Below are 13,975 nucleotides of genomic sequence, written 5' to 3'. Positions count from 1 at the left end.
AATACAGACCAGATATGCAACAGTCCCATGTTTTCACCAATCGTCCAAAGTTAGAGCAGTTGACGGTGTCTATTGTTGATTTTGATATTTAGTCAGGCTTATTATAAAGACAGCAATTGTCCTTTCCTTGTAGGGTTTCATTGTAATTAAGATAGTTTAAATTCTGTATCAATTGTTTACAAAAACATTCATTGACATGGTTGCTGTTAAAAGCAAAAAGCTGAAATTTGATACAATTGTTCCTTGGCTGGTTTTCATATTGATTAAATTTTGATTTTTGGGTCTGGAGACCAGTTCTAGTCCCAAAAAGCAATAGGCCTGAAATCAACTGAAATGATAATCGTTTTGGGGTCGACTGAAGTAGTAGTAGATACAACTATCTACTACTACTTCAGTCGACCCCAAAACGATTATCATTTCAGTTGATTTCAGGCCTATTGCTTTTTGGGACTAGAACTGGTCTCCAGACCCTTGATTGAGAGACGTTTCAGTCAACACTGAAACGTCTCTCAATCAACAGAGAAAAGAAAATATTAGCAAATTATGCTGTAGAATTGTCCATAATACAAAACTGAAAGATCTAACTCTTTTAAAAATGGTAACTAAATCAATGTTACAACAGATTGATCATTTTATTAACTATTCTCTCTAGATATAAAACTGTTGATTCGACATAACATCAAAAAATGGCTTTACACGAAAGAGAAAAGAGTATAGAAAAAGTATGTTCATGTTTGTATTACCCTCATTAGACTATTAGTGATTACAAAAACCTTTGTCATTTTATAGTGGGTATAATCTTCACGTGACAATAAGAAATATAGTCTGCTCAGTTTTCTTTCTTTAATGATGTCTTTAACAAGCTTTGATTAAACTTGAAATGATTTGAAAAATCGATAGTCTATTGTCTTCATTAAAAGTAAAATTAGATTAGATTGTTTAGTTTTCGGCATTTATAAAGGATTCTGTTTGATTCTTTGTAAACCCATTTGACAAAATTACAATTACCCAAATGAATGAATGTGAACAGACTGAAACCCATACATTTTGACATTGTACGTTCATGTTTCAATTACTATCAGCATTAATGGCTTCTTTCTGAATTTCCCTTTGGTTTCTACTCAACAGGTGGTACAATATCTTGAAGAACTTGGTCTACACAACTTGATTCCAACTTTCATCAAAGAGAAGGTGTCCTCTCTTTCATCTTTCAAAATATTTTTAGGGTTGATGATAGACCAACGACAGATTTTTTTTCATCTTTTTTGAATGCAATTAATAGAATGAAGAGCCTATTCGACTTTTCAAATTGTTGTAATGATAGGATTTTAAATATTATGCTTACCAACATTGGCTTTATGCTTTTATGAGCTTTATAAATACTCATAAAAAGAAAAAGTGTTAGGTGATTGAATTTCTTCATTTTCTGCATTTTTTAACAATTTTGTGGAAAAATTTATTTTTATTTTTATTTTTTTCAAAATCTTATTAATGATAATCACTTTTAATAATATTAAAAATCAGGCAACTGTGAAAGAAAGATGTAAAACACCATTGCAGTGATTTTTCTAAGCACTTTGAACTGGGGCTGTTTTTTGTAAATTTAGATTGAGTTTCTAATAAGTCTGAAAGGGCATCTTCTCAACAAACTGTGCATCCATAAAGTTTTGGGTTTTGTAGGCATTTTTAAACCCTCCCCCACAGTGGGTCCAGAGCCAAGCCCTGGTGGAGGTTCATAGGGTAGTAGAATGTGTAGATATATATAATTTGTTATTTTTGCTTGTAAACAACAAACAAGTTTAAATTTTCTAGAAAAGATTTTTATTATTTTGGATTGGGTTTCAAAAAGTATTTTGGCCGGTATACAGACATAAAAAAGTGCTTAGAAACATGCCTGCAGTGAATGTCATGGATGTCATTATAAGATAGCCATTTTTTTAGCATTATTTCACACTTTTAAAAATAGAATTTTTGACTTATTTAGGTTTTAAATTTTTTTTTTAACAGTTTTAACCTTTTTAACCTTTTTTTAGTTTGATGAAACAACCATTATCAATGCTGATGATGCTGTTCTGAAGAGACATGGATTAGAAGCTGATGGAGACATAATTCGTTTAAGAATCTTGTGCCAACAGGGGGATACAAATACCAGAAAAGTTCACCTTAAGCAAACGATAGCAGAAGGATCAAAAACTAGAATGGCAGCCGGACAGTCATTTGAAAAGAGTCCACCTAAAGAAAAAACAAGAGCAGTATACATATCATGGAAGGTGTTTGATAAAAAGTTAGATCGCTATGTCCAAATAAAGCGAAAGCGTGGTGGCGGCAGTGTTAAATTCGATTTTTCTTTGAGTGCTGGAAAAGATGAAGTGCTATCAGAGGCCATCAAACACTTCTGGAAACTCAAGGTAGCTAAAGTTGCAGATGGTGCTAAAGAAGATTATTTTTTCCATCTTGTCGATGAACGTGATCAACCAATTCCAGACGTTCTTGCATATCCAAATGACAGTGAAGTTCCTTTCACAGTATTAAGTTATGTAAAGCTCTTCAAACTTCCGCGACCAAAAATAATTCTTTTAACAAAGGAGAAGTCGAACCAACAAAAAGATTTTAAGCCATCCTAGTTTTATTGACAGCGACGAAGGTGAACAAATTGACCTAGACACTCTTACTACATCTCCTGTCCATCAATCAACTCCAAGACAAGTGAATCCAAGTGAACACCTAACCCCTGTCAGCACTCCTACACCAACTTCAAGACAAATAAACTCAATTCCAGATTTTACCCCTGAAAATAGCCCTACCCAAACTGCAGCACCAAGACAGACAAATCCAAATGGAGGAATGCTGATAGGATCAAGCGAAGAACGTGATGCTCTCAGAATGCAAATAGATAAGGCAGTTTTAGAATCAATGATTGCTGATCGCCAAAGAGATGTTGAGCGCCAAAGAGAAATGGAACATCAGAGGGAGAATGAAATAACACTACAAAGAGAACAAGCTGCTGAAATCGAACAGCAAGCAAAAATCAATCAAATAATGGAAAAAAGAAGATCACTGGTGAAACCCGAGGCTGACCTTCAAGATGACCATGTAATTGTACGTGTGAGACACCCTACTATTGGTAATATCACTAGAATGTTCTTCCACAACCAAACAATGATGGACGTGTATTTTTGGGTGGGATCACTTACCAATGATCCCCTTTTTTTTCAACTAACAGACTGTGATAATGTTATTAGATTCCCAGATGAAAAAATAAATCAGGGAGTCTATAACATGGCTTCAAGAAGTGACAATATTAATATGTCCAGGGATGGTGACATCATGTTCAAAGATTTTGCATCCGCTTTCAACAACGAAGACATCATACAAATCTCAGCTGCTGAAGAACCTAACTCATCTGTTGTAACTAATTCGTCTCTTGTACCTAATTCGTCTCTTGTGACCGACCCATCTGTTGTGACCAACCCGTCTGTTGTGACCAACTCGTCTGTTGTACCTAACTTAATTGGTGATTCCAGTTTTTTCAGTGCTCCTAACTTGGCCGGTGATCCCAATTTGTTGAATAACCTTAATGATGTTGAAGCTCCACCAAACTACCAGCGGCTAGAACAACTTCGTCTTTTGGAAGAAATGAAGCTATCAAGAGAGGAAATGTTTATTGTGAACAGAGATAATATTTTTCAAGACTTTCTTGCTGCGTATCAAAGTTTTGATGATACTGCTGTTTACAAATTCAAATTTTGCTTTAAGGGAGAAGATGCAGTAGGAGACGGAGTGACACGCGAAGCTTACACATGTTTCTTTGAACAGCTATATGAAAACTGCGACGGTAATCAAGAATGTGTGCCAACGCATTCCTTTACTGTAAATGACTTAAATGTTATAGGAATAATCATAACGCATGGCTTCGTAACATATCAAGTTTTCCCAGTGAAACTGTGCAAAGCATCCTTAAAGCATCAATTGTTTGGCAATGTGTCAAGTGAGGACCTTGGGTCGTCCTTTCATCGGTTTGTTTTAACTGCAGAAAGTGATCTTTTAAAAAAGATTGAAAATGGTGTTGTTACAGAAACGCAGGCAATACTCAATGTTTTTAGTGATGCTGGAGTGTTTACTTTACCTACAAAGCAAAATATCAAAGAGCTTGTTTTGAAAGTTAGTAATGTTCTACTGATAAGAAGCTGTACCTTATGAAATGAATGTAATTTCGACAGGTATGGGAGAATTTTGGAAAAAATGCTGGACCTGACTGCTTAGATGCCCTTTACAAGTGTACAATTCCAACTGCAGAAAATATTATTGAAGCTTTGCACCCCGAAGAGAAAATCCGATCTGACCAGCAATTAACCACTTATTTACACCGATTTATTCGATCATGTGATTTTGACGACCTCCTTGGATTGACAAGATTCGTAACCGGCTCCCATTCCGTTTATCCAGGTCTCCAGATTTCTGTCAAATTTGTAGACCCATCCAGTGATCAACTACCAAGATCGAAAATGTGCTTTAACATCTTGTATTTGCCAAGAGGTTACACATCTATGCGCCAGTTCAGAAATCGCTTTTTTGCAGCCATTAGACATGAAGAATTCTTTGAAGTTACTGATGGCATTGAATTTGAAGGCGATCTTTAGCATCGTGACTTCATTAGTTTTTAACTTTTATATTTCTTTGAAAATATCTTGATTTTGTTTTCAATTTCTGAAGTCATGGTTCTTTGATTTTGTTTCAAGAATTTTTAGCTTAAGTTCAGGCTAAAATCTTTGAGAAACAGTCCCTTGTTTTGGAAACCATTTATACTTATTTTACACTTTTACATTTCCATTCATTTCAATTTAGTTAAACTGGAAAATGGAAGGCCTTAGGTCTCATCCTAGATTTTTGTTTAGTTTTCTGCATTCTTTTTCTCCATCTTAAAATTTGTGGAGCTAATGACGTCGCTCAATCATTAGACTCAAACTACAAACGAGAGTTTGTGAATTCAAAAAGTTTGTATTTGGTTAGTCATTTTAACTTTTTAATATTTATCTGTTATTAGTTGTATTTCTATTTGATATATAATCATGAGCCAGTTCCATTTAAAAAAATTTATTTTAAGAAGTGGATCTAGGAATGTTTCAACGTATTTGAATTTGAAAAAAGAATCATAGACCTTTTTGTCCTTTGGACAGTAATAAATAGTACGTTCCTTGATCTCTTTTTGTGGCGTTTTTAAAATTTAATTTTCTGTTTACATTTGTTGCATACATTTATTTACAGCTAATATAAATGTGGTTGGTCAAAGATTTTTAAGCTTGAATATAAATTTTAATATTAAGCTCTAATGTTAAACTTGGTAATATATGAGTACTGTTGTGCTTCTAGGATAGCAGAATTAACCACCTATTGTTTAAGTTGTCCGTCTTTTATTTGTTTTTTATATTTTCATTTATCTTTTTTTCATTTACATTATCTTTAGTTTCAGTTCACAAGAAAGATCTTTTGATATTTATATGCAAAATAGTTGGGACTTTTTATTTTACAGCATTTTTTGATTGGAAATCTATTGCTTGTTTTAGTTTCAAGGCTCTTTTGACTTTTAAAAACACTAAGTGAAGTTCGTTTCAATATTTTGCCCAAGAATACCTTCATAGTCCTTAGATACTTGAATTGCTTAAATGACCCAGGGTAAATATATAATTGGAATTTTTGCACTCAGAAATTTCAGCTTTGGAGAAAAGTCGGAGGGTTTTTCTTATACCAAGAAACAATGAATTCCCTGGGCTGAATATCAAAAAATGTTTTCAGGCAGTTCCTCATTGGGCTCTTCCAGAAAAAATCCGTTCATGGGGGGTGGAGGATATATTATTTTCTTCATGAATTACCCCTGGACATTTTGATTTTAAACCCCTGGACACGGGTTATACCCCTGGACAAACATCAAATCAACCCCATGGACACAAAAAATTACCCCTGGACATTGCAATTTACCCCCTGGACATTGCAATTTTTTGGTATTTTTTCAATACCCCTGGACAATTCATCCTCCACCCCCCATGAACGGATTTTTTCTGGAAGAGCCCATTTTGAGAATATGTGTTTGTTTTTTTCTCACCAGTTTTTGATCAATTATTCCAGAAATCAACTTCCTACGTTTAGGTGTGATGTCCAGGTATGTCTGGAAAAAATCCAAGGGGGTTCCCCTTAAAAATAATGAAAATCCAGCGAGTCGTTGAAAATTTGTGAAAAATCCAGGGGGCGGTCTGAACGACCTTCTGGAATAACCCATTGAGGGCTCTTTCTTTCGAACAACATGATTTATTTTGAATTTCATTCTATTTTCCAGCTTAACATGAATTAACGGTGCAACGATATTGCTAAAAATATATTATAAATGGAAACTTGATGTTGAACTTGTTTTTCAAGGCATTTTAGAAAGCTGAAATTAAACTACATAATAACTTACGACTGGATGGATTCGATGTACATTTGACAACGTTATTATTGCATATATTACCTGATCAGACACTTATAATATTTATTATATGTCTGTTAGATAAGAAACCATCAAGTCATCCATGGGAAATTTTTCAAGCAAGATGAACGAACGAAGATCGAAATGAAAATTTTATTTATTGGTCAGCCTAAGCTGAGCATTCAAATAGGTAAAATTTTCTTCCATCATCAGCATCATAAGACGGCAAAAAAAAAATCCGATTTTCCGATCTCACTTTGATTTCTAAACTTTCTTCCGATCGGGTTAACTTTTTGGGTACTTTTAGCGTACGTTGTTTTTACAGATCATAATGTGCTCACTTTGATTTCTCAACTTTCTTCCGATCGGGTTAACTTTTTGGGTACTTTTAGCGTACGTTGTTTTAACAGATCATAATGTGGTGTTTCAAGATGGCGGCTCAAGCGACAGTCAGATGTGATAAAAGTCAGTGTTGTACCAAAGTATTTCCAGTATAAATCTGTTGCAAGCTTCAATTTCTGTCATTTATTTTTTAACTCGGCAAATCAAACACATGATTTTCATCAAGGGGACTCTTTTTCTATATCTTTTGAAGCTTTAAAGCCGTTTGCTCAAGTTTTTGTTTATGTTGAATTTTCTGATACTTTTTATTGCCGTTTTTGCAATAAAAACATATTTTTCTTGTTTGCCTCTAGGTGGGATTGATGGTATTATAATGTTATTGGAATTTGATAAAGTTTACAAAAGTACAGCTACTGTCTAAATTTGATAAAGACTGGATGCAATTGTGCTTTTTTGGACTAAAAGGCGAATCGCAAAAAATTGTTTGGTTCTCGTGACGCGTCATTTCTACTTTAAAAAGTGGGGGTCGTTCGGTCATTCGGTTGAAAATATTTTTCTTTTAAGAAGCAGCTACATCTTGTTGAAAGGGAATCCGTCGTGTGGACTGATCCGAATTAAGAAATTGAGAAACCGTGGATAAACTGGTTTTCGGTTTACTCTCCATTTAGCATGTGGCTCGCTACTTCGATTTGAAAACTTGTAAACACAGAGCGTGCAGAGGTCGACAGTGGAAATCCAGCAAAGCAGCGGAAAAGCTTTCCGACTCTCCAACTCTACCTGCTGACCGTAAATCAGGGTCGGTCAGATGACGGGAACCAAATGATGACATCACATCTCCTATTATTGGACTTGCAAAATTATGACAAATGGTCTTTGGAATTTGATCAATTATATTAATATTAATATATACAGTTCTTGTTGAAATTGATCAAACTATTTTTCATGCAGTTCCCGGACGCAGATTGTGGTTTTTCTAACCTTTCCTAACTTTGGCGCACGTTTTGACCGAATAATGGAATGGAATGAATGGCGATAACAGTTTATACATATCTCTTATCAGACTTGCAGAAAGCGGACTGCAGAAAGTTATGAAAAATGGTTTCTAGAATTTAATGAATTATATCGCCAAGTTACACAACAACAGATCCATCTGGTCTTCATTTAACATTGTTTTAAAGTTTAAAAAACACTGCCAGTGCTTGGCACAGAAGAGAGGACTCCCAGTTGAAATTAATTGCTACTTCGCTGCCTTGTTGAATTTATTTATTATGGTCGTGTGTTTATTCCGCTAAGGCGGTAAGGCGATCGCCCAAATTCATAGACCAATCAAAAGGGAGTTTAAAGCAAAACGGGGGAAAAATGAGCTTCCCCGCATAGTTATGAATTTTAAGTTTTGCTTTCGATTATCATTTGCGACTAAACTACAAAATTTATTTACGCAGACTGGATGCAAATTATGTTTTTCTGACCTTGCCAAATTTTGGCTTTGACTGAATAGCAGTCAGTATTTACGTACCTCATTGCCCTTGCAGACAACTGATAAATGGTTTCTGTAATTTGACCAAGTCTACCAAAATACAGTTCCTGTTGAAATGTTATAAATATGAACTACATTTTGTAAAGTTTTTGATGCAAATTGTGTTTTTCTGGAGTTTGCGCTTTGTGACTTAAAGTTTGTAGCTTGTTAGTTTAAAGTGAAATTGGGCTCTTCCAGAAAAAATTCGTTCATGGGGGGTGGAGGATATATTATTTTTTTCATGAATTACCCCTGGACATTTTGATTTTTAACCCCCTGGACACGGGTTATACCCCTGGACAAACATCAAATCAACCCCGTGGACAAAAAAAATTACCCCTGGACATTGGAATTTACCCCCTGGACATTGCAATTTTTTGGCATTTTTTCAATACCCCTGGACAATTCATCCACCACCCCCCATGAACGGATTTTTTCTGGAAGAGCCCATTGGAGTTTTATCAAGTAAAACAAAAAGTACAGTTTCTGACGTTTTGGCAATTTTCTTATTTATTTGTATAACACTTTGGTCAGATATGGATATTGTCTACATCGAACAGAAAAAATGTATCATAACTGACTGGAATGAAATTAACAAAAAGTTTAATTACACTATGTTTCTCTTTTATTTTATAGTAATGAACTATAGCTTAATTGTTTGATGTCATAAAAACAGTGCTACAATGCTAAAGAGAAGTATACTTTGAGTTTCTCGTGGGGGGGGGGGGGTGTGAAGGAGCTCTCAGGCTTGTTATCAAATGTTTCACATTTTGTACATTACACGCTTTTTTTTATAAGAATAGTGTACTTTGGTTGAGGGTAAGCATTATTCTTATTTTTCTATTGTTCTAAACAATAGGCCTATTGTTTTAAACCCGAAATCTCACCCTGATATTCTTATAGAAGTTATTCTTATAAAAGAAAAAGCGTGTATTCAACATTTTTAGTCTACTCTGTTTCAGTACATCTCTTACATCTGTTAACCCACTTATTAAAGCTATCTAGCTAAGCTCTATTGGCTGACCTTCCAGCCTCGGCTGGTTTATTGCATTTGATTTAGAGACTCGGAATTACATGCAGTACATTTTTATGTGAAAGTTGGCTGATCGACATTAACAATGATAATTTCTATACACTACATTAGACTATGGACTTGGTGTTACCTGATGTGAAAATGAGTTGAATGAGTGGAATGCACTTTTTCGTTTTGTGTTTACCCAGAGGTAACAAATGAGACTAATTATTGTATTGTAAAAACACATTGTTGTGGTAAAGTCATTTTGCTTCATCTAGCTAGGAAATTTAAAGCTTTTTAAGAAAAAATCTTTATATTACATTTTTAAGCCTTTTTTGTTTTTCATACTTTAAAAAGCTATAGTGTTATTTGCAAAAATATCTTGGGGTATTTTCTTTTATTTCTCGCCAAAATTTATTTTTTCCTCCATCAGCCAAATTAAATTACCGCCAAATTTATTTTATTTAACGCATTCCCCAAATTGGTGCTATTTCAGGCCTTAAAAAATGTTTTTTGCTTTATATTTGATAACGATTTTGGCCAAAACTATCCTACAACCGCCAAATTAAATTCCCTTTAAAATTAATTTATTTTTCCAGCCATCCGCCAAATTTAATACACGCTTCTCGAGATGCATGAATTTATTGTTGTCCTCGTTTTAAAACAGATTTCATTGCTACGAAATTATAACTTTAAACCAATTTAAATTCCCAAAAGGCAAACATTAACTCTAAAACAAAAGTACTTGAAATTCAAAATGTCTCATGAGGTGTAAACAACACAATTATCATTGTGAATATGTAATTTTATAGCAATGAAATCTGTTTGAAAACGAGGACAACAATAAATTTATGCATCTCGAGAAGAGTGAATTCCCTCTGAAAAATTTTTTTGGCCATCCGCTAAGTTAAATTCCCGCTAAAACTTCTTCCTTTAAGGTATTTTATAAGCATATATCAACGTTCCTAAATCACTCTTTAACCTAAGAGTTGGGAACATTTATGCTTATTTTGGAAACTCTAAACTTTCGCTAAAGTACAAAATTTCCATTTTCTGAAAGGTGTATTAAATTTTGCGATTCACTAAATTGGATGCACGTTTTTTTTTTATAAGAAAGGTGTTTTTCCAATTCATCATGAATATTCTTAACTTTTTAGGAGAAATCTTCCTGAAAATATTCTTAGTATATTCTTAATTTTTTGGCCAATTTTATAATAAATATTCTTATAAAAATGCGTGTTTTTTTAGAAAAGGTTAAAACAAGAAAAAGACTAATTTTTCTTGAAACACAACGTATAATTGTCTAAATAGTATGAAATCTCATCGACCCATTAAAAAAAACGTTCTCTCTTTTCAAAAAATTTGCGATTTTCGGCCTAGTCGCGTGTATTTAATTTATTCGCGATTGTGTTTTTAAACAGTTTAAATTTAAACAGTACTTAATTCCTCGCAATTGCTTCAAAATTCGTGAAATTATACACGCGAAAATTTAGTATCCGCAAAAATATATAGTAAAATTCTCTCCTGTGCAAAAATTACATCATGCGAAATTTTTTTTATTCGTGCGTGGAAGTTTCTCCCAATAATGTACAATAATGTATTGCATTTCTTCATAGAGGTTCTAAGGCAATCACGCACAATAAATCACACTCGAGGCATACCTGAGTGTATCATAAACGAGGGGATGGAGATATTTTTTAAATCTAATTAATGGTTGGGACCTCATTGCGGGAGGGTTGTTCTCCTGACCTAGAATTTGTTTCAAATTATTAAGCAGGGGATACTAATATGATCCAGGGGGTTGGAAGATTAATAAGCGGCCCAGCCGGCACACAACGTTATTTCAACGTCCATACAACGTTCATAACGTTCATATAACGTTAGATGAACGTTGAAACAACGTTGTGTGCCAGCTGGGGGGACGTTTATTAGACACTTGAGAATAACAAACCCTGCTTCCTTCCTATTTTCCGCTCATACTCGACACCAAACTAGGAATATCCTCACAAGAAACTACAAAATCTTGGAGCATTTGGGTTTGGCTGGCTCGGCCTGCCCTGGCATGAACAGCGTCGCTAATATCTTACTTCCTTAGGTGTTAACCTGATTGCAACATTGTGAAATGTACTACTCTTTTGTCGTGTTTTCAAGGTTGACGAATCGGGCTAATTATCGGATAAGTGCTGAATGAAGGCTAGATGAACCCAAATTCCTTATAGACTAAACCATTGAGTTTCAAGCCGAAGGCTAGAGGTCAATCTCTAACCTTTCTCAGGCAAGAAAAATTGAAGCCTTAAAATATGCGCCGTATTTTTGATGACGGATTGAATCTAGCAATCCTTGTTTCGAGTGATATATTTTCAAATGAAGCAAGGCATAAAAACCAGGCGGGTCGCTCAAGGTCCGCGCAAAATCAAAAGTTTCCCGCCCGACCAAGGAGATTGACCTCTAGCCTTCGGCTTGAAACTCAATGGACCGAAACCCTGTCTCTCCCGAGAACACGGAAATACATACCGAGTATGAGTATTTGACCGAACCTGAGGCGGGCAGCCGAGAAAGCCAGCGAAAAGAAAATTAAAAAAGCAAACAAAAAAAAACAAAAAAAAGAAAATAAAAAAAAACCACCAAACAAACGCTTAAAACAACTCTAAAAAAAACCAACTATAAGACAATAGAAAAATGTGTCAAAAAAAATAAATAAAATAAAAAAAAAAAAAAAAATAAAAGCCAAAATAAAAAAATTAAAAAAAAACTCAAAACCATACAAATAAGAAAAAACACCATTAACGGGTCACAACCATCCCGGTTTTTTGATATCAAATCCTTTGCCCAATGGGAAATTTAACAACCAAACGGTAAATTTTAATCAAAAAAAACAGGACTAAAAACAAACAAATCCCAACCAACATTGACCTCGGCTTCAAACTCAAACTACCAAAACCCTACCCCAACCCGATAACACGAAAATCCACTAAACCAAGACAAACCCTAAAACCCCAAACAAAACGAAACCCAACCCCAAACCCCAAAGCCTGCAAAGAGAGCCACAAAAGTATTCCACATTACAACGTAACCAATTGACCCCAAAATTATCAAACCCAACAACCAACATCAAAATCTACTGAGAATTTAGCTTATTCGTTTTTTCGAAATTGGGTTCGGGCGAGGAGAAATTTGAGAGTTTCGCTTTCTTTTCGGTTTTCTTTGGAGTTCCCTTTTTCCGAGAAAGTCGCTTTTAGGGCTAATTGATTTTTTAAATTTATTCGATTATTTCAATTCGGGAGCTTTTTTTTCTATTTTTTTAGGTAGGTAACGTATACCTCTTTTCGACCGTAGCCGCCAATTTCTACCCTGAGTATCAGAGGCTAAAGTTTTCAAGAGAAAAGATTAACCTCGATTTATTAGCTGTTCGAATTCGAGATACTCATGGGCTTGGTACTCACAATTGTAGTCCATATTTTCGCATGGGCATATTTTTGCCCGCTTTATCCTTTCTCCTCCAAAACCCCTTTTTTTTCAATTTTTACTATAGAAAAATGTGTCAAAAAAAAATGTGATCAAAGTCGAGTTCGAAAGCGATCGTGATCGAGTTTCGAATTTGTGGGATCGAAATTAAAGCAGTCGCGTCGAAAATTCGCGCCGTTCGTCGCGAAAAGGTCGTGTCCTCTTCGAAGGTCGAAAGTTTTTCTCTAGTTGGTGCATGGTGCGCGAATAAATATTAAAAAAAAAGAACACCTCTAGCATTCAAGCAAAAATAAAAAGTCAAATCAGCAAAAAACTGGCCAAACTCTTCATTTTTTTTGCATAAATAAAAGTCAAATTTTACGCATATTCCATACGTGAATTGAACCATTTTCTAATTAAATTGCCTTTCAGAAACTTAATTAAGAAGTCAAGTCAATCAAAATTGTCATCTCTAAATTTCTAAGTCTTCAGTTTGGACTTTGCATCCCAAACCTGCGTTTTAACAACCAGGGATCTACTGTAAAAGTTTTATCAAACATATGCCCAAAACTATTCATTATTGGAACTAATTCTCGTGGCAATTAAAATTGGCGTTTTTTGGGAAAACCGCGCAAATTTGAACCTGCGAAATACAATTTTTTCCAATTTTTTCAAAAATTTGAAAAAATCTAGGAAGGAAAAACAAAATTAATTTACGAAAGAACGAAATTTAAAATTAAAGAACGGACGAAAATTAAAATTTCCCTGAAAATGCAAATTTCCCATTTATTTTTCGACCGCGAAAATAAGTTCCGCGAAGAAAAGTTCCAATAAGAAACGGACCGAAAAAAAAATTATCGAAGGGGAAAATAACAAAAAAAAATGTTGGGGGAAAGTGACGAAAACAAAGGTACTTTGAGGGGTGACCGAACGGGGACCGACAAAAACTTTGGGGGGGGTGACCCAAATTCCCCCAAAACTTTTTTCACCCGACCAAAAATTTTATTTACCTACCTGCCAAACAGTTTTACCATTACCCGATTTTTCAAACCTCAACCAAAATTAAAATTTCTACACCTTTATTAACCAAAATTAGTGCTTTAAACGTCGAATTACAAGATCTTTTTTCAAAGCTAGTGAAGGATATCATTTCATTTGGACAATTTAGATGGTGAAAGTGACTGAATTGTAAATTTCG

At 34.6% G+C, this 13,975-nt stretch overlaps 1 protein-coding gene across 1 annotated transcript; it reads left to right on the top strand.

Annotated features, from left to right (window-relative positions):
- Window positions 1-629: 629 nt before the first annotated feature.
- On the top strand, window positions 630-2,624 carry LOC136809512 (uncharacterized). Its single transcript, XM_067066050.1, has 3 exons — window positions 630-722; window positions 1,129-1,191; window positions 2,034-2,624. The coding sequence occupies exons 1-3, from the start codon at window positions 687-689 to the stop codon at window positions 2,622-2,624; spliced, it is 690 nt and encodes a 229-aa protein (XP_066922151.1). The 5' UTR covers window positions 630-686.
- The last annotated feature ends 11,351 nt before the right edge of the window (window positions 2,625-13,975 follow it).

This window comes from Clytia hemisphaerica, unplaced genomic scaffold (assembly GCF_902728285.1).
Source record: "Clytia hemisphaerica strain Z4C2 unplaced genomic scaffold, Clytia hemisphaerica genome assembly, whole genome shotgun sequence".
Classification (NCBI taxonomy): Eukaryota; Metazoa; Cnidaria; class Hydrozoa; order Leptothecata; family Clytiidae; genus Clytia; species Clytia hemisphaerica.
Note: the sequence above shows the minus strand (reverse complement) of the source record. Positions and strands in the feature narration are given on the sequence as shown.